Below are 17,699 nucleotides of genomic sequence, written 5' to 3' on the forward strand. Positions count from 1 at the left end.
GACCCGCCCGCAGCCAGCGAGCGAGGACCGCGCCCGACTGCATCGCCGCCGTCTCCACCTCCCTGCCTGGCGCCCTACCTCACGCAGGAGCTGTCGGCGGCCTCCTTCCAGGACATGGCCCGCCAGGTGCGGGCGGTGTGTGTGTGTGTGTGTGTGCGCGCACGCGTGTTAATGTGTGTGTGTGATGGTGGTAGTGTGTGTGTGTGTGTGTGTGCGATGGTGGTGGTGGTGTGTGTGTGTGTGGTGTGTGGGTGAGTGGGTGTGGGTGTGTGTTGTTGCGGCGGATGTGTGTGTGTGTGGTTGTTTGTAGGATGGTGCCTCCATACTCCTCCACAGCGCCCCGTCTCTAGCCTGTACCCCCACACCGGACACCCCCCGCCACCCCACCCCTCCCCACACGCAGGACCAAGTTCTACCACACGCTGCTGCAGTGCGTGGAGGCGCTGTGCGAGGACCGCGCCACGTCGGCGCTGCTGACCTGGCACGCCACGCACAGCGCCAGGAGCGTCGCCTCCGCCATCGCCCAGCTGGAGGCGCAGGTGGGGCTCGCTGGCTGGCTGGCCCCAACCGGTGGGCTCTGCCCGGGTCCCAGAGCATTGCACAGAGCACTGGAGGCATCGAAGAGAGCAGGCGGCGGCACAATCCGGGCGCCTTCTGAGGCCGGCCGCTGGCCCAGCACTCGCAACCCCGCTGCACCAGCATGCAACATGTGCTGTTGCCCCCTCCCCTCCTCCGCCGCAGGTGACTCACTTTGTGCGTGTGTACAAGCAGGCGGCAGCGGCCACCGCGGCGGCGTGCGCGGGCAGCAGCAAGGGCGCCCGCGGCGGCATCAAGGGTGCGTGCCGGCCGCTCCCTGCTGCCGCACCCTGCTGGCCCTGCTCTCGGCTGCTGCTCCCCGCCCAACCCCTCGGCCCCGCCTGCTCCAGCTCCCCTTGTGCTGCTCGCCTTTCGCCTCCCACTCGCTGCCGCTCACGTCTCCTGCCCGCCTACATCACTCCCTGCCTGCCAGCCAACCTCCTTCCCTTCCTGTCATCTCTCTCCCTCCCGATCTGCCGACTTCAGGGGAGTCTGAGGAGGACAAGCAGGAGGTGGAGCTGGCCAACCACCTGCTGGAGGCGGCGGCCAAGGTGGCGGCCGCGGCGCCCGCCGCCGTGCACGCGGGACGCGGCGGCGCCGCCCCTGGAGCAGCGGCGGCGGGGGAGACGGCAGGAGGAGAGGGAGGGGCGGGGCCGTCGGGACAGGGCGGCGCAGGTGGGGAAGGAGGGACCATGCTGTACCGCCTGTCGCTGGGCCGCCTGCCTGCGGTGCTTCCCACCCAACGCCTGGCCAGCGGCTTCTGCACTGCCAGCGTACCATTGCCTTCTCGACAGCTTCCTCCCGGTGCTACCCCGCTGCGCTGCAGAGGTGTGTGCGGAGGAGGCGTACCGCCTGACCATGTCGCAGTACCGCGTCCGCATCTCGACCGGGGTGGCCACCAACCACAGGTGGGGGAGGTGGAGGGCTGGGCTTAGGGTTTAGGGGCTCAGGCTGGGGTTGCTACATTGGGAAAAATGGGCTCCTGGGAAGCAGCGCTCGGCAGGCATCGCTCGGCCGGGCTCACTGGCGGCGGGCGGCGACCCCTGCATGCCCCTCCTCTCAATGCCTGCCGGCGCGCTCTCCTCGCCTTCCTTCCGATGCCTTGACCCTCCCACCCTTTCCCCGCATGCAGCCACCGAGACCAGGGCAGGGCGGAGTGGATGCAGCCCAAGCTGCGGGCGAGGCGGGTGGGGCGCGAGCTGGCCTCGTGCGAGAGCGACCTCCCCGTCAGGTGCGCTTTCTTTAATCTTTCCTAGTATCTTTTTTTCTCTTTTTTTTCTCTCGCTGTGACGAGCGTGCTGGTTTTCAGTCTGCCCGCTAGCCTGGACCTGCCTGCCCGGCGGCTCACCCAGCCTGACGTCCTGCACTGCCGCCCGCCTCCTTTGTCTCCCACCCCTGCCCGCCCGCCGTCTCCCTCGCCCGCTCGCCCCCTGCCTCCTCCCCTCCTCCCCTCCTCGCCGCCGCAGCGCCTCCAGCAGCGTCTTTGTGGTGGCTGACGAGGCCAACTGCAATCTGTGGAAGGCCATCATCACAGGTGGGGTGCAGGCTCTGCCCGCCTCGCCCGCAGCCTGCGTGCCGGCTCCTGCCGCGTGCGCTGCAGCCTGGTCAGCCGGCTTTGACTGGCTGGCCTCTTGCCTGCTCCACTCCGCTGCTCCCCGCCTCCACCCGCATGCCTCCTCCCGTCCCTCCCTCCCCTGTGGACCACAGGGCCTGAGAACACGCCCTACTGCGGCGGCTGCTTCCTGTTTGACATCTACTTCCCTCCCGGTGAGAGACGGGCTCGGCGCCTACATGTGGCGCCTGCCTGCCTGCGTGTCTGCATCCCCGTGGGTGGTGGCGCCGACCGCGCGTGGCCCCTGCAAGGCTGCGCGTGCCTCCCACCCGCCTCGGCCACCTTTCCCTCGCCGCCGCCATGCATGTCGCCCCCGTCGCCGTGAGCGCCTTCCTCTGCGGCCCCTCCTGCAGACTACCCGCGAGTGCCCCCTAAGGTCCTCATCCGCACCACCGGCGGCGGCAGCGTGCGGGTGAGCCCTGGTACCCGGCGGCGGTACCGCCGGGCACTGCAGCACCATGGGCAGGTGGCGGCAGCAGCGGGCGCTGGCAGCGCAAGCCTCCTCCCTCCAGCCAGCCTTTCACCCATGCCTCTGCGCCTCTCGCATATCTCCCTCTGCCCAACACCAACCGCTCCCTTGCCCCTTGCCCCCGCCCCCTCCTTCCCTCCCCCCCCAGTTCAACCCCAACCTGTACCAGGAGGGCAAGGTGTGCCTGAGCCTGCTGGGCACGTGGCAGGGCGGGCGCGGCGAGAGCTGGTCCCCAGACTATTCAACTGTGCTGCAAGTGCTCATCTCGATACAGGTGGGGGGGGCCTGGGCCTGGGGCTGTGTCGCGCTGTGCTGCTGTGCTGTGCTGCGCTGTGCTGTGCTGCGCTGACCCCCTCGCTGCGCCGGCCTGCCGCGTGCCGCCCAGAGTCCCCGCCCTTCCTTCTCAGCCCTTCCCTCCTTGCTTCCCGGGCCCTTCTTTGCTTCCCGCGCCCTCCTTTCCTCCCCCCTCCAGTCCCTCATCCTGGTGGACGACCCGTATTACAATGAACCCGGCTACGAGCAGCGCGCCGACGACAGCAACAGCAACAGATACTCGGCGGCGCTCATGTGAGGGTCCCTCTGTCCCGGAAGACCCGCCTGCGTGGCATGCTGCCGTCGTGCCTGGATCCAGGCGCCGCCACCCCCTCCTGCCGCTGCGTCTACGCTCCCAGTCGCCATATACGAAACACTGAACCGCTTCATTCTCCCAGCTCCAGCACACACAGACCCACACGCACCCATACTCTGCCCACATACGCTGCCCACGCACGCTGCCCACACGCACCCGCCCGCAGGCCCAACACTATCAAGTGGGCCATGCTGGACCAGCTGCAGCACCCGCCGGAATACTTCAGGGAGGTGGTGCAGCAGCACTTTAGGTGGGTGGTGTGGTGGGTGTGGTGGTGGTGTGGTGATGGTGGGAGGGTGGATAGATGGGGTGGCGAGGTGGGCACCGTTGAGGAGGGTGGGCTGTGTATGTGTTGGGTGGGTGGGGTGGGGGGAGGCAGTGGGGTGCAGTCACGGGGGGGGTGGCGCACGCCCACTGGCGAACCTGGTGGACCAAGCAGAGCCTCTCCCCAGCTGAAAGGTTAGGCAGGCTTTCCCCCTCTGAGCCGCTGGCGCCCCTGCGACCCCGTCCCCGCAGGCTGCGGGGCGACTTCATCCTGGCCAACTGCCGCAAGTGGGTGACGTGGTGCAAGGACAAGGGGCAGGCGGGTGAGGCTCGGGAGGGGGCATGCCGGGCACGGCGCGGGCTTGCTGGGCGGGCCAGGGTTCGTCCCTGCGCCCCCGGCGTGTGCTGTGCGTGCTGTGCTGCGCTGATGCCGGCCGCATACGCGGCCCAGCCAGGCGGTTCCGGTGCCCTGTTGATTCGCCGCCGCCGCTGCCCCTCCCGCCCACCCGTGCCATCCGCCCTCCTCCTGCTGCCGCCGCCGCAGCGTATGCACGCAGCATAGAGCAGCAGCTGCCGGCGCTGGAGGTGGAGCTGCGCAAGCTGGCGCAGCCGCAGCAGCAGCAGCAGGCGGCGGGGCAGTGAGCTGTCGGACTGGTCACCCGCCATGGCACGCAGACGTGGGAGGAGTGTGTATAGGGTTTGGGCTGGCTGGACGCTGGGTAGGAAGGCGTAGGAGCATGTGTGCGCTGTGTTCATTTGATTTTGGCGTGTAGACCAGCCACAGCAGCATTACGGCTGGCTCTTGCAGCAGTCCAAGCAGGTGCTCTTGCACAGAGCATGTCGACATGGCGACAGTGTATGCTAGCTCCCGTCGGCCGCCTGTGCCTGCCCCGACCCAGAGCAGCCGTGCTGCGCCAGGGCTACGTTGGAACAGTTCCGGGTCGAGACCGTTGACCGTAAGCCCACCAGCTCCTGCCACCTGGCTGCGGCAGAAGCTGGTGTTGCACACAGAAGAACCCTGCAGGCCGCTCCGGTCGGCCTGTTCGCCATGCAAGCCGATCGCGCACCTCCCTGGCTGCTGCCGGCCCTTGGACTGGCGCTCGCGCTGAGCGTCTGCGCCCAGGTGCCGTGATCGGCAAGCGGGCCGGGACGCCTATTTGCGCCCCGCTGCCGCTCCCTGAGGCCTATGCGATCGGCTAAATTGCCCGCAACTTTAATCCGGCGGGGCGCGGGACGCTCCTTCCAGCTTCCGCTAGTGCCGCCTTCCCGCCGCCACACGCCTTGCACCAGCAAACGCCCCCAGCTGCAGCCTGCCCACTGGCCCGCCTCCCTGCCTCCCCCTCCACGTGCTCTGCAGGGCGCGTCTGTCTCAGCCACTGGCCCGCACAGGCTCGGGGAAGCACCAGAAGCGGCCGTCAATGCAGGCGCCGCCGGCGCCGGCGGCCACCGGCGCCGCCTGCTGGCTCCGGTGCGCTCCGGCTCCCCCGGGAGGATCCCCCAAGCCCTGGTGGACGCCCACAACCCCGCCAACAACCCCCGGCGACCCGCCGGCGGCTCCGGATCCGACGGCACCGCCGCCGCCGTCTCCGCCGCCGCCGCCGCCGCGGCCGCCTCCTTTGGCGCCTCCCACTACAAGCAGGTGCTGGGTCTGAGCTACCTCTTCTACGAGGCGCAGCGCAGCGGGGCCCTGCCCGCCAGCAACCGCGTGGGCTGGCGGCGGTCCTGCAACCTGCGGGACCGCGTGGTGGGGGGGTATCTCGACGCGGGAGATACCATCAAGCACGGCCTCACCACCGCAGAGACGGTCACCTTCCTGGCCTGGGCAGCCCTGGACTTCAGGCAGGGACACGCGACAGGTGAGGCGGCAGCGGGGCAGGCGGCTGCGTGCTGAGGTGGCGGCAGGGCAGGAGCGGAGTGGTGAATCGTGTGTGGTGGTGGCGGTGCAGCGCGCATTGCCCTGCTGCCGCTGCTCTGCACCCACCCACCCCTGCCCCCCGCCGCACAGACACTGCCCCCCTGCCCCCCACTCTCGCCCTCCTTATTGCCCGCCACTGCAGCGGCCCAGGTGGGGCACGCCAAGCGGGCGGTCAAGTGGGGCGCAGACTACCTGGCCGCCTGCCGTACCGGGCGGGACCAGTTTGTGGGGCTCATCGGCGACCCAGGTGGGTGGGCAGAGCCGCGGGTTGTGGCTGTGTGTGGGGGCGGGGGGTGCGGCTGTGCGTGCCTGGCTCGGCGGCAGGCACGCACGGCGTGGCGCAGCGGTGGGGCAGCGTGCCGCGGCTGGGCCCCAGGCTCCGCCTAGGCTCCTCACCACCTTCTCCCAGCGCTGAGCCGGCTGACTCCCTTCCTTGTCCTCCTGTCCGGACATGTCATCCCCTCCTCCTTTCCTCCCGCAGATGTGGACCACTCGTATTGGGGGCGCCCAGATGAGTACACAGGGGAGAGGCGGGCCTACCTGTGGAACCGCACCACGCCTGCCTCCGACCTGCTGGGCATGGTGCGCACGCTGTGCTCATGCTGTGCTCACGCTGTGTGCGCGTCTGGCCTGCTGGGCACGCTGTGCTCATGTTGTGCTCACGCCGGGCTGTACACGCTGTGCTATACACGCTGCGCCATGCTACGCCATGCTGCGCCATGCCGGCCACGCCCCGACGCACGTGGTGGCCAAGGGGACAAGGGAGATGTGCCCACCGCTGCTGCCCCCATGCATGCCCATGCCCCCGTGGGCAGTGCTGCGGGCCAGTTGCTGGGCTGCCCGCCCTTGCCACCTGCTCCTCGGCCCGCTTACCGCGGCCTACCCACCCAGCCTGCCCGCCCACCCGGCCGCCGCCTGCAGACTTCCGCGGCGCTCGCCTCGGCCAGCATATTGCTGCGCCCGGACAACGCCACCCACGCCAACCTGCTGCTGGCGCGGGCCAAGCAGCTTTATCAGTGGGGCGCTGACGTGCCAGGTGTGGGGGTGGCTGCGCCTGGTGGGTGGCATGTGTGTGCTGAGGGCTGGGTGTGTGGCGGCGATGTGGGTGGATGGTGTGGGTGTGTGGCCATGCCCTGAACCACCCGCTACCTTTGCTGCTGCGGCGCTGCCCTGGCTTGCTGCCGCTTGCCCAGCATGGGCTGCCACGTGCGTCTCTGCATAGTGCTGCCCTGTGTGCCTGCAGGTATCTACAGCAGCAGCTTCCCTGGATATCCCGACGTCTACAAGTCCTCCAGATACCTCGACAAGCTCATGCTGGCCGCCGCCTGGCTGCACCGCGCCACCGGTGCGCGCCCGCCGCCGCCACGGCGCGCAGCCAGCGCGCCGGCGAGCTCCAGCCAGCGCCCAGGCCTGGCCCGCTGGTGGGGTCGCTGCGGCATGTGCATGCCAGTCTCCTTGCTGCCTACATGCGCCCATCCACCCCCACCCCACGCCACCCCACGCACACACACACCACCACCACGGCTACCACCACTGGTACCACATGGCGGCAACACCACGGGCACCACATGGCATGGCCAGCCCCAGGATGCTGACACGTGCTGCCACCTCTGCAGGCAACACCACCTACCTGGCCCAGGCACACAAGCACTACAACGACGCGGGCGGGCGCTGGCAGATGGCCCCCTACATCTCGTGAGCGGGCCGCCGCCGCCACTGCCGGCTGCATACCACGCATACACGCGCATTACACCTGTATATGGACCGCATGAGTGCTCCATGTGCGGAGAGCATGCACGCACGCAGCCCCACCCCACATCACCCCCCCCCCCCCCCGCGCATGTGAACATGTGCAGTTACGATGCCCAGTATGTGCCCGCGGTGGCGCTGCTGCTGAGGTGCGCTGCAGGAACTGGCTGGCCAGCCAGCTCTCGGCGGGGCAGCCGGCCCACAGCTCTGGCTGACAACCCCGGCACAGCCGCCCACCGCCTCTCTGCTGCCCTGCTGGAAGCGGCAGCAGCCTTACTTGTGCCGCACTTTCCACCCGGGTGGTACCCATCTCCCCTGCTTGCAGCACCGGGTACACCATCGGTGCCAGCCGAGTACCCGGCTTCCCCGAGTACCTTGATTTTTACCGTACCACATTCCTGGATACTTGGACCAAGGCTACCGGTGGGTTGCTGGGCGGTACCATGGGTGTCGGTGTGGTGCAGGCGGGCGCCGCAAGAAGCACCGCTTCTCAGCTGCTGCCGAGTGCCCGCTGAGCTCCTGAAGTCCTGAGCTTGCTGCCGTCGCCCGTGCTGCCCGCGCTGCCGCCGCTGCGCTGCAGGCGACTGGTCCATTGTGTCAACGCCGCTGGGCTTAAGGCGAGCCAGCTGGTCGCAGGTGGGGCTGAGGTGGCAGCCAGCTGGCGCATCGCTGGCGCATTGCTGACGCATCGATTGCGGGAGCCAGACACTGCTGGTTGGCACGGAGGCTGCTGCCCCTGCTCCTCCCCGCCCAGGATGGCCCACGTGCACCCACCGCGCCGCCGTTCCTCCTGCCTCCCGCCCCTGCTTCCGCAGTGGGGCAACCTGCGCCACGCCACCAACGTCGCGTTCTTCGCCCTGCTCTATGCACAGCACCTGCCCGAGGGCACTCGGGTGAGCGGCTGTGCCTTGGCCTGTGATGCCCACCCAACATCGGTTGCGCTCGTGGGGAGTGGCGGCCTGCCGTGCCTACGATGATGCCACCGCCTGCCTGCAGAACCGCGCCGCCGCCATCGCCCTGGCCAAGTCCCAGGTCGATTATGCCCTCGGCTCCGCCGGCAGGAGCTACGTGGTGGGGTGGGGCACCAACCCGCCGCTCAGGGTGGGTCTGCCTGCTTGGCGCCTGCTGCGACTTCCTGGACCGACCGGCTGGGCTGTGGATGGCTGAGTGGAAGGATCAGATGCAGCACTGATGGCCTGGCTGCAGCTGGCGGCTGCGGGCCACTCGGATCTGTCTGCCGCTCAGCCAAACTGCTCTCTGTTGACACCTCCCCTCACTTCCCGCCTGTGCCGCAGTGCCACCATCGGGGTGCTTCCTGCCCTGACCGCCCAGCACCCTGCGGCTGGGATGCCTTCAACAACCCAGGCCCCAACCCCCAGGCACGCCCCCCGGCTCCATGCCTTGCATGGCACCAGTGTAGCAGCCGGCGCCCTTCGGGCTTGCCGCAAGGCCCCAGCCCACCTGCCCGCCCACAAGCAAGCTCGCCACTTCCCACGCTGTCCTGCCTGATTGCACTCGCCCTCCTGCAGGTGCTGAAGGGTGCGCTGGTGGCGGGGCCAAAGGGGCCTGGCGATGATTCCTACCAGGATGTCAGGCCCGACTACGTCGGAAACGAGGTGTGTGCATGTGCTGGGCGGCGGTGGCTGCCGTGGCGTTCGTGCGCGGGGGTGGGGTGGCGGCCCCCGCAAGCGCATGCACTGCAGTGGCGCAGACTGCACATGAGTCGTGAGTGCATCACCCGCACCACCCCCCTTGATCACGTGTGCCCCCTGCCCAAGGTCTGCTCACGCGGCCTATCATAGCGGGGTGACTGTAACACCTGAACACCTGATACGCAGTGTCGCAGACTGCACGCACACACACACACACAACCACCTGCCCCCATGCAGGTCGCCATCGACTACAATGCCGGCTTCACTGGCGCCCTGGCGGGCCTGCTCCAGGTGCAGCCCTGAGCTGCGGCTGCCAGCGGCGATCGTGCCTGCTGGCCTGGTGCGCCAGCGGCAGCGTTGGCAGGCCGGTCCAGCTCCTGGTGCCGAATAAAGTACCATCAAGCCAATACCCAGCTGATACCTTGCCACAGTCACCACATGTGCGAGTGAGATCGGGTTTCCACCAATGTGTGCTTGCACCCCCTCCAAGCCCTCCTTCAACGACAGCCAACCTCCACCCAGTGTGACGGCTAGTGTGACGATCCCTCCCATTTCCCGCCCTTCTGATTTGATTGGTCTACAAGCTGAGCCGGCCCCCCTTTGCATTCTACATCTAAAAGTTGCTTATTCTGGACCTCCCTGTGCATTCTGATGCGCCACGTGGCGTGCCAAGGACTCTGGCAGCAGGCAGGGGTGCAGCCGCTCGCCGAGCTCGAGCGCGGAGAGCACGGCCCGCCGGGCGGGCGCCGGGCCCCGGCTGCTTCATCGGCTGCAGGCAGACCAACCCTTTGGTTGCCGCATCTTATGACTCAAGAATTAACCAGCCCTAGGATTCATGCGCAACGGGGCCAAGGCTCCTGGGTCGCTGGGTGTGGGCGCAAGCACGGTGGCAGTGCCCGCCGGCGCCTTGCGCGGCGGCGGCGGCAGCGGCTGGAGGGCAAGGCGCTGGGCCCGCGGTCGGCGGCATGCGGTAGCTTTCTTCGTTTGTCTGGCAACCGAGCTCCACCGGGTGAGGCAGGAAGGCTCCCATGAAAGCTTTGACGGAACTGGACTCCTCAGAGGACACGCCACGTGGCGCAAAATCGGAGAGCGCACGTGCTCTCGGCGCCCCGCTGCGTCTCCTTAACTTTCTCCTGCTCGGCGGTTCGCCCCAGCTCGGGACTGTGTCCTCGGGGCGCCCCATCAGCCCACTCCACAAACGCGTGCGGCAACGCCCCGAACCCAGCTTGTTTGCGCCCCTGAACGCCTCCAGGTGCCTGCACATACCCTCTGTGACCTATCCACCCCGGTGAAGCAGAGCCGCAACGCCACCAACAGCAGCTGTGAGTCACAGCCATGACGGCCGCCCAGGACGCGCGGGAGGCTGCGGACTACCAACCCACCTCCTATTACTGGCACGCCAGGGAGGGGCAGCCGCAGGAGCACTGCCTGGGCAACTCCTGCGAGAACTTGGTCGGCATGGACTGCCCCCGCCAGGTGCGCCCGCCGCCGCTTTGCCAGCCCGCTCCCGCTCCATGCCTTGCACGGACCACCCCAGAACCCGCCCTGCTTGCCCGATGGCCGCTTGCACTGCGCCTGGAGCGCTTTTGGGCGTTTGAACGGCCCCTGCCCGTCAATCTGCCGGCCCGCCTGCGGGGTGCCGACGCAATCTGCCATGCCACGGCCGTTCCCTCTGCCGCACGTCCCCCCCACACTCCCAGCCCACTCACCCTGCTTCTGCTGCCATCCCCGCCCTTTCTCACAGCAGGAACCCACGCCTCCCGCGGCGCCGCACCTACACCAGCCGGCCTGCACCGTGCCCAAGCCGGTTCGCTCCGAGGCCGCGCCGCCCTCCGCATCCACCGCCACCGCGGCCGGCAGCCTGGGCAGCAGCCCGCGCGGCGGCGCCGCCTCCTCCTGCCTAGACCAGTACCACTCCATGCTGCCGGACAACCCGGTGCAGCAGCTGCCGCTGCTGCCCACCACCGCCTCCCACACCTCTGCAACCGTGCGGGTCGCCGCCTGGCTGCTGGGCGGCGGCGACGCGGCGGGCGACACGCAGCAGGAGGCGGCGGCGGCGGAGGAGGACGCTGCGGGTTGTACCGCCTCCAGCGACGCCGCCAGCCTGGCAGGCTGCTCCGATGTGGCCCTCCTGGATGAGCTGGAGCAGGCGAGGTACGGGCCCGGAGGCGACACACGCGCCTCCGCGGCCCAAGCGCCAGCTCAGCACCTCGGCAAGGCGGGGTCGGATGTGGATGGCTACCGCGCCACCTCCTACTACTGCCAGGCCAGCCGCCGCTCCCTGGACGGCTTCATGTCACGGCCGGTGCAGGTGCGGCTGGGAGGGGTGCGGCGGCGTTGCTTGCACGACGGCGCCAGCTGGCGTGTGGAGGCTGCACGACGGCGCCAGCTGGCCGCGCTTGGTGGCGCCCAAGCTTGCTGGCACCTGCTTGCCTCTACCCGCGCTGGGGCCTGCCGCTGTTGCAGCATCTTGCCTCCCTGCCCTGCCCCTGGCCTCGAGCCAACTCAAAGCCGACTTGCCGCCGCGCCCTCCCGCCTGCCTGTGCAGCACAGCGACGTCCTGAACAACTATGTGGCGGCAATGTACTGAGGGTGTACTGCCTGCACTCCGAGCGCTGAGCGCCAGCCCTCCTGGGCCGCGGCTGCCACCCCACGAGCAGGGCGGCCCAACACACCAACGACTGAGACTTGGAGCGCCGCGGAGCCCCCGCAGAGGCGGGAGGCGCCGCGCAGCCAGTACACCCCTTTGCAGTATACCCGTCTCTAGCGTCCACCCTAGCGTCCCTTGCCCTGCCCATCTCACAAGGCGTGCCGGCCCGGCCGAGCAGCAGAGATTTGATTGGCGCCCTGTGCGCCTCGCGTGCCCCCACACCTGTCCCTCCCGCCAACCTGCCGCCAGCTTTTTCCCAGGCACCTTCCGCCGGCTGGCGGGCAGCGCGGGGTTTCTGCGATGTCGTCGAGAAGATCCCAGCCTGCGTGTGTTTTCGGAACAGCACGCCCCCTCACTTGATCCATCCCTCTTTCATGCCCCCCTGTGCCGCCTGGCAGCGTTTTTATGCAGGCAGCGCGGCGCTGAGGCACGCCGGCCATCCCGGCCGCCCGCCGCGCACAGCCTGCCACAATCTCCCGCGGTTTGCCGCTTGTTTTCCCTACGATCTGTTGCTTTGTTTTGCCACCACACACTTGTGAACTGTACTATTCCCCGCCCCTATTTGCATGTACGTCGTCGCCTCTTTCCCGTAGCCGCTCTGCCTCCCAACCTGCTTGCTCTGGGCAAGCCTCTGTTCCTCCTAACCCGCCCTCAACAACGAATGGCCCTGATCGCGATGCCTGCCGCCGAGCAGCACGCCCCTCTCAGCCACCAACCCACGCAGTCGCACGCAACCCCGCGCAGGGCCCCTGCCTGTCTCCCCTGCCAATGTGACCACCCATCCTGTAGCGCTATCCGACGGCCCGCCGCTGCTTCTCCCTCCCCCCTTGCACCTGTTCCAGTCCGCTGGTGCTGCCCGCCTGCCCACCCTACCGCGGCGGTGCACTGTTGGCTTACACTGCTGCAAACGAACCTTCAGGGGTTGAATCAAGAATCGAGGGTGACAGGGGATAGGTGTGCACACTGCAGGCGCCTATTAAGGAGAGGAAGCAGGCCGCAAGTCAAGAGGGTTGAGGAGGGCTGTGAGGTACAGAGCTTCTGTTCGTGCCAAAACTGGGCAAGGACGCGTTGGATCACGGTGGCATATAGTTCTTTGGGAAGTGTCGTCAAATGACATTCAGGAGAGGGTGTGTCTGTCCGCAAAAATGCCGCCAGGAGCGGGGATGGTCGGCTTGAGTGGTGGCGATCGCTCGGGGCAAGCAAAGTTGAGGTATGAGGTGGCGGCCCGAGTTGGATGCCCGGGCCGGCTTCCACCAACCCAAGGTTCACAGCTGAGGGGCTGGGGTGCTCAGGGCAGCAGGGAGAGCAGGCCGGCGAGGGCGCCAGTGAAGCCGGCATTGTAGTCGATGGCGACCTGAGGAGGACGGGGGGCGGAGAGCGGCCAGTTGGCGGCCGGGCACCCCAAGTGGTGCTGCTACGGCTGCGGCTGGAGGCATGGCACAGCGCAGCACATCACAGCACAGCGCAGCGCAGCATAGCCCAGCACAGCACAGCGTGGCACAGCGACGGCACCTCGTTGCTTTCATAGTCGGAGCGCACGTCGCGGTAGCCGGCATCCCCGGGCCCAGAGGGCCCGCCCACCAGAGCGCCGTGCAGCACCTGCGTCGCGGCCGGCGCGCTAGGAGTGGCACGGCACCCTGGCGAGCGGACCCTCCAAGCATGAAGGCATGCTTCCTGGGGAGCAACACCTGGCTGGCAGGCACCTAAGTCCTATCTCCACCAATTCATCGCCCAATCTCACCACTGCACACTGTGTGGCACCCATCCAAACTGCCAGAACCCTAGCAACACACACCTGCGGGTTAGGTGTGGGAGCGTCGAACTGGTCCCAGCCGCAGGGTGCAGGGCGGTCAGGGCAGGAGGCGCCCGCATGGTGGCACTGCGGCACAGGCAGGACGGGAGGGGAGGTGGCAACAGAGAGCAGCCCGGTTGAGCCACAGACAGCCCCGAGTGGCCCGCAGCCGCCAGCTGCAGCCAGGCCATCAGCGCTGCTACTATTCCGACCGCCTCCACTCAGCCATCGGCAGCCCGGCAGCAGGTCCAGTCGCAGTGGCAGCAGGCGCCGCACAGGCAGACCCACCCTGAGCGGCGGGTTGGTGCCCCACCCCACCACATAGCTCCTGCCGGCGGAGCCGAGGGCGTAATCGACCTGGGACTTGGCCAGGGCGATGGCGGCGACGCGGTTCTGCGGCAGGCACAGGAAGCACGCACGGGAGATCGGCTTGGTGAATGTGGAGCGGTGCAGTACACCACCAGGCGGGGATTCAGAGCAGGTCACCGACACGGGCACGGCGCCGTAAAGGGCGCAGATTGGAGGCCGGCAGCAGGCAGAGCGGGAGTGCAAGCAGGCAGCGCACGGCGGCTCACCGGGCTGGCAGCCGCCAGCTGCTTGGCGCGCAGCAGCGCCACAAAAGCGGTGTTGGCGGCATACGCGTTGTTGCCCCACTGCAGGGGCGGCGGCGCAGCAGGATGGGTGGTGCGTGTGTGTGTGGAAGGGGACAAGCGCCAGGCACAGCAAGGTAGGGGAGGCACACGGGAAGAGAGGCAGGCGGCAGCAAACAGCGCCGCCTCGGCATTGATGCCTAGCCATGGCCAAGCTAGCCAGCCCGACCAACCCACCGTGGACCAGTTGGGATAGACGAGGCCGCGGGGGCTGCGGGTGATGCCCCAGGTACCTGCAGCGCACAACAGGCATCCCGCGGCACGGCTGTGTACTGCTGCACACTACTGTGGGTTGTTGATGCGAACCCAGGCACCGACTACCTCCTGGGGGCACCCCCCGACATGGCAGGCAGGCAGGGGAGCAGCGGCAGGCAGGGGAGCGGCGGCAGGCTCCAGCGCGGCCCACCGTTGGCTGCCACGTGGTACTGCAGGAAGGTGGAGTCGATGAAGGCGCCGTACTGCGAGTATCCGGGCACCCGAGCGGCGCCAATGCGCTGCGCGGTACTGCAGGCAGGTGGGGGTGGGGTCAGCGGTGTCATGTGTGTGTGTGTGTGTGTGTGTGTGTGTGTGCACGCGTGAACAGGCGTGAAAAGGTGTGGTGGGGAGGCGGTTGGGCGTGGCTCGGGGATGAGGTGGTGGTGGGCCTGTGAGCGGCACTCGGCAGCCTGCCCCCGCCCGGCAGGCCACACAGGCTGCAGCATGCCTGCGGCAGGAGGGCGTGCCTGCCTATCTCCCCAGCCCTGTGCACACTCACCCCAGAAGCAGGGTTGCGGCCATTGTGAACTGGCTGTCGTAACCTGCAGCAGTGGCGCAGAGGCACAGCCGGCAATAATGTTGGCAGGCGATTAGGTGCCCCGCCAGCACCGCTCCCACCAGCGCTCTCATCACCCACCCACACACACGCACGCACAGACACACACGCGCACATCACCCCTCCTCCCGGCTCACTGGTGTATGGCGAGATGTTATCAAAAGAGGTCTGCTGGAAGTGCCTGTGTGCCGCATCCAGGTAGCTGGCATTGCCTGCAGCCCAGGGAGCAGCGAGCAGGGCGGACCCGGCTCACATGCAAGCAGGCAGCAAGAGCGCATGCGCACACAGCAATGCGCCAGGCCTGGGCGCTGGCTGGGGCTCGCCGGCACGCTGGCTACACGCCGTGGCGGCGGCGGGTGCGCACCGGTGGCGCGGTGCAGCCAGGCGGCGGCCAGCATGAGCTTGTCGTGGTATCTGTTGCTCTCGTACAGGTCCTGGGGGTATCCCGGCATGCTGTCACTGTACTGCCCTGCGGGCACAACCGTGGCAGAGGAGTCGGACAGCCAGGCATCCTCCCGAATGACCGCAGCCGCTGCGGGCTCCCGGCACAGCGGCAGGCCGGAGCAGCGCTGTGGCACAGCGCGGCGCGGCAGGCCAGGCGCCAAGTGCTGACGTGGCGGCGGCGCTGACCTGGCACCGCCGCCCCCCACGCATACAGCTGCCTGGCCTTGCCCAGCAGCACAGCGGCGTAGGCTGGCTGGCTGGAACTGAACAGGAGGCTGGTGGAGGAAAGAGCCGCGCTGGCCTGCGGGCGGGAGGCCAGCAGGCGCAGCAGGGTAGGGTGTGCGGATGGGAGCAGGGCGCCTGGCGTGGCGGCAGGAGCAGCATGCCACAGCCCTTTCCAGCCATACAGCATGCCCAGCAGCAGCACAGCGTGCCCATCAGGCCAGACGCGCACACAGTGTGAGCACAGCGTGCGCACCATGCCCAGCAGGTCGGACGCCGCCGTCGTGCGGTTCCACACCCAGGCCGGCCGCGACGTGCGCTGCTCCTCCGGGCGGCCCCAGTAGTCGTGGTCGATGGCTGCGACGGGCATGAAGAAAGAAAGACAGGCAGGGAGGAAAGAAAGAAGGGCGACGTCACGATGGGAGGCTGGGGAGGCCGCGGGCCGGCGGTCGTGGCGTCTCGCTGCCGGGCGGGCAGATGGGCAGACGCAGCGGAAGGGGGCGTCAGGTGGGCGAGTGCTGGGAGGGAGGCAGCGCTCCTGCCGACGCTTGGAAGGTGCATACGGCGCAGCGGGGCGCCTGCCAGCCAGATTTCGGCAGCCGCGGCCCAAGGGCTGCGCCGCGCCCCGCCCTCAGTGCCCCTCCCACTCACTCATGTCTCCTATGAGCCCCACAAACTGGAAGGGCGAGGCGTGGCATGCGGCCAGGTAATCTGCCCCCCACTTGACCGCCGAGCGCGCGCGCAGTGTCTGGTTGCCTGCGCGGGGCAGCAGCGGCAGAGAGCCGAGCGTTGCAGGTTGCAGGCGCCGCCGTACAACGACGTGCAGGGGCCAGGCGTGCAGGCGAGGCAGGTGGGGAAGGAGGGGCCGGCGGCGCGGGCGAGGCGGGCACATGCGGTCAGGCCTCACCTCGCGCCATGCCGCCCGCAAAATCCAGGGCTCCCCAGGCCAGCATGAGGGTGGCGTGGGCGGTGGTGTATGAGATCTTCAAATAGTCGCCTGCAGAGCAGGGCAGGGCAGCGCAGGGCAGGCAGGCCGGCACGGCGGCTGCTCTGCGCGCGGCCAACTCTGCGCTTGGCCAGAGCCCCAGCCCGTGCAGCCCGCACCCCTGGGGCCGTGCGTGTGGTGGAGCAGCAGGGGCAGCAGGCCGGCCGCCCAAGGTGAGGCAGACGGGGCGCCGCGTACCTGCGTCGTAGTATCCGCCGGGCACGCGGTCCGCCAGGTGTGCGCTGCGCCGCCACGGCACGCGGCTGCCCGCGCTGATGTTGCCGCTCCGCTGGGACTCGTAGAAGAGGAAGGACTTGGCCAGGACCTGGCGGGCAGGCAAGGGCGGGGCCAGCAGGCAAGGGAGAGCGAGGGGCGTGCCGGTGGGTGGGTGGCATGCGTGCCTGCCGAGCAGGGAAGGCATGCCAGGCCCTGCCGGGCACAGCAGCCACACTGGGAGTATACGCATGGAGACCCAGCCCAGCCCGCTCGCTGCCCACCTGTGCGTAAGCTGCAGGCCCAAAGGTGGGCGCCGCCGGGGGCGGGCGACGCATCGGCGGCGGCGGCGGCCGGCGTGCCGGCGGCCGAGGCCGACGCGGCGATGGCGGCGGCCGGCGCTGCGGCGGCGGCGGGCGGAGCGTGACAGCCGCGGAGCCAGCGACGGCGCCATCGCTGCCAGCGGCTGGGCTGTAGGCATCGATGATGGATTGAGGGATGCCGCCGGCGGAGCCGCGAGGCCGCCGCCTTGCGCCGTCAGCGGCCAGGCGGCGCAGCCCAGCGCTGGCGGCCGGCTGCTGGCTGGCAGCGATGGGCGCCACCTGCACGCAGCAGAGGGATGGAATCACCCAGATGAGGGAAGCTTTATGCGCAACCGACTGATCGGAGGGGTTCCCGAGTGCGGGGCGCGGGCTGGAACATGGAATGGCAAAGCGGGCCGATGCCAGCCACGACCCATGTCTGGCCCTGCCCTCCAGGTGCCAAATTAGCGGGCAGGGGCCGCTGTCCGGCGGGATTGGGGCGGGTAGGCATGTCCTGGAGCAGGCCACTCACGCAGCAGGCAATTGCTAGCACGAGGCATGTGATCGAGGGGCGGTTGGAGCCGCCAGCGTGCGCCATGGGTGCGGCCGCTCAAGTTGCGAGGCGGCCACTATTCATGCTAAGAGCGTCCGGTTGCCTGAACCGGCCATTTGCATGATCTCAAGGAGGCTGATAGATGACTTCCAGAAGCAGGCCTCCCCACTCTTCCCACCGCCCACAGGGCGGTGGCCGCCGCCCCCTCCTCG

General features: G+C 68.7%; 4 protein-coding genes across 4 annotated transcripts in view; 3 read left to right on the plus strand and 1 right to left on the minus strand.

The window, feature by feature from the left end:
• Positions 1 to 4,191, plus strand: part of CHLNCDRAFT_141888 (hypothetical protein) — a gene marked incomplete at both ends in the record, with an annotated part of 8,127 nt that extends 3,936 nt beyond the window's left edge. Inside the window, 14 exons of the mRNA XM_005849918.1 lie at positions 14 to 137; positions 404 to 539; positions 742 to 835; positions 1,063 to 1,251; positions 1,403 to 1,484; positions 1,709 to 1,807; positions 2,043 to 2,110; positions 2,284 to 2,343; positions 2,542 to 2,600; positions 2,806 to 2,931; positions 3,130 to 3,224; positions 3,452 to 3,535; positions 3,802 to 3,872; positions 4,094 to 4,191. Of these exons, the coding sequence (XP_005849980.1) occupies positions 14 to 137; positions 404 to 539; positions 742 to 835; positions 1,063 to 1,251; positions 1,403 to 1,484; positions 1,709 to 1,807; positions 2,043 to 2,110; positions 2,284 to 2,343; positions 2,542 to 2,600; positions 2,806 to 2,931; positions 3,130 to 3,224; positions 3,452 to 3,535; positions 3,802 to 3,872; positions 4,094 to 4,191 (1,385 nt within the window). The remainder of the gene's footprint in view (positions 1 to 13; positions 138 to 403; positions 540 to 741; positions 836 to 1,062; positions 1,252 to 1,402; positions 1,485 to 1,708; positions 1,808 to 2,042; positions 2,111 to 2,283; positions 2,344 to 2,541; positions 2,601 to 2,805; positions 2,932 to 3,129; positions 3,225 to 3,451; positions 3,536 to 3,801; positions 3,873 to 4,093) is intronic.
• A 955-nt stretch (positions 4,192 to 5,146) lies between these two features.
• Positions 5,147 to 9,156, plus strand: CHLNCDRAFT_8109 (hypothetical protein; the record flags this gene model as incomplete). The annotated part of the gene is made up of 11 exons (XM_005849919.1): positions 5,147 to 5,405; positions 5,607 to 5,711; positions 5,946 to 6,046; positions 6,386 to 6,500; positions 6,708 to 6,809; positions 7,081 to 7,159; positions 7,872 to 8,106; positions 8,210 to 8,314; positions 8,509 to 8,627; positions 8,694 to 8,829; positions 9,103 to 9,156. Coding segments are annotated over 11 exons (1,410 nt in total), but the record flags the coding sequence as incomplete, so codon positions are not given.
• Positions 9,157 to 10,014: 858 nt separating this feature from the next.
• CHLNCDRAFT_57005 (expressed protein) lies at positions 10,015 to 11,455 on the plus strand (the record flags this gene model as incomplete). Its single annotated transcript, XM_005849920.1, has 3 exons — positions 10,015 to 10,341; positions 10,613 to 11,176; positions 11,414 to 11,455. Exons 1-3 carry the CDS (start codon positions 10,201 to 10,203, stop codon positions 11,453 to 11,455), a joined length of 747 nt encoding a protein of 248 aa, XP_005849982.1. The 5' UTR covers positions 10,015 to 10,200.
• A 1,348-nt stretch (positions 11,456 to 12,803) lies between these two features.
• CHLNCDRAFT_141891 (hypothetical protein) lies at positions 12,804 to 17,532 on the minus strand (the record flags this gene model as incomplete). The annotated part of the gene is made up of 17 exons (XM_005850176.1): positions 12,804 to 12,869; positions 13,028 to 13,114; positions 13,311 to 13,394; positions 13,596 to 13,700; positions 13,883 to 13,960; positions 14,135 to 14,190; positions 14,364 to 14,461; positions 14,712 to 14,754; positions 14,906 to 14,980; positions 15,133 to 15,237; positions 15,399 to 15,513; positions 15,691 to 15,791; positions 16,086 to 16,190; positions 16,342 to 16,431; positions 16,618 to 16,744; positions 16,917 to 17,234; positions 17,467 to 17,532. 17 exons carry the CDS (start codon positions 17,530 to 17,532, stop codon positions 12,804 to 12,806), a joined length of 1,719 nt encoding a protein of 572 aa, XP_005850238.1.
• Between the last annotated feature and the right edge of the window lie 167 nt (positions 17,533 to 17,699).

This window comes from Chlorella variabilis (genome assembly GCF_000147415.1).
Source record: "Chlorella variabilis unplaced genomic scaffold CHLNCscaffold_4, whole genome shotgun sequence".
In the NCBI taxonomy this organism is placed as follows: Eukaryota; Viridiplantae; Chlorophyta; class Trebouxiophyceae; order Chlorellales; family Chlorellaceae; genus Chlorella; species Chlorella variabilis.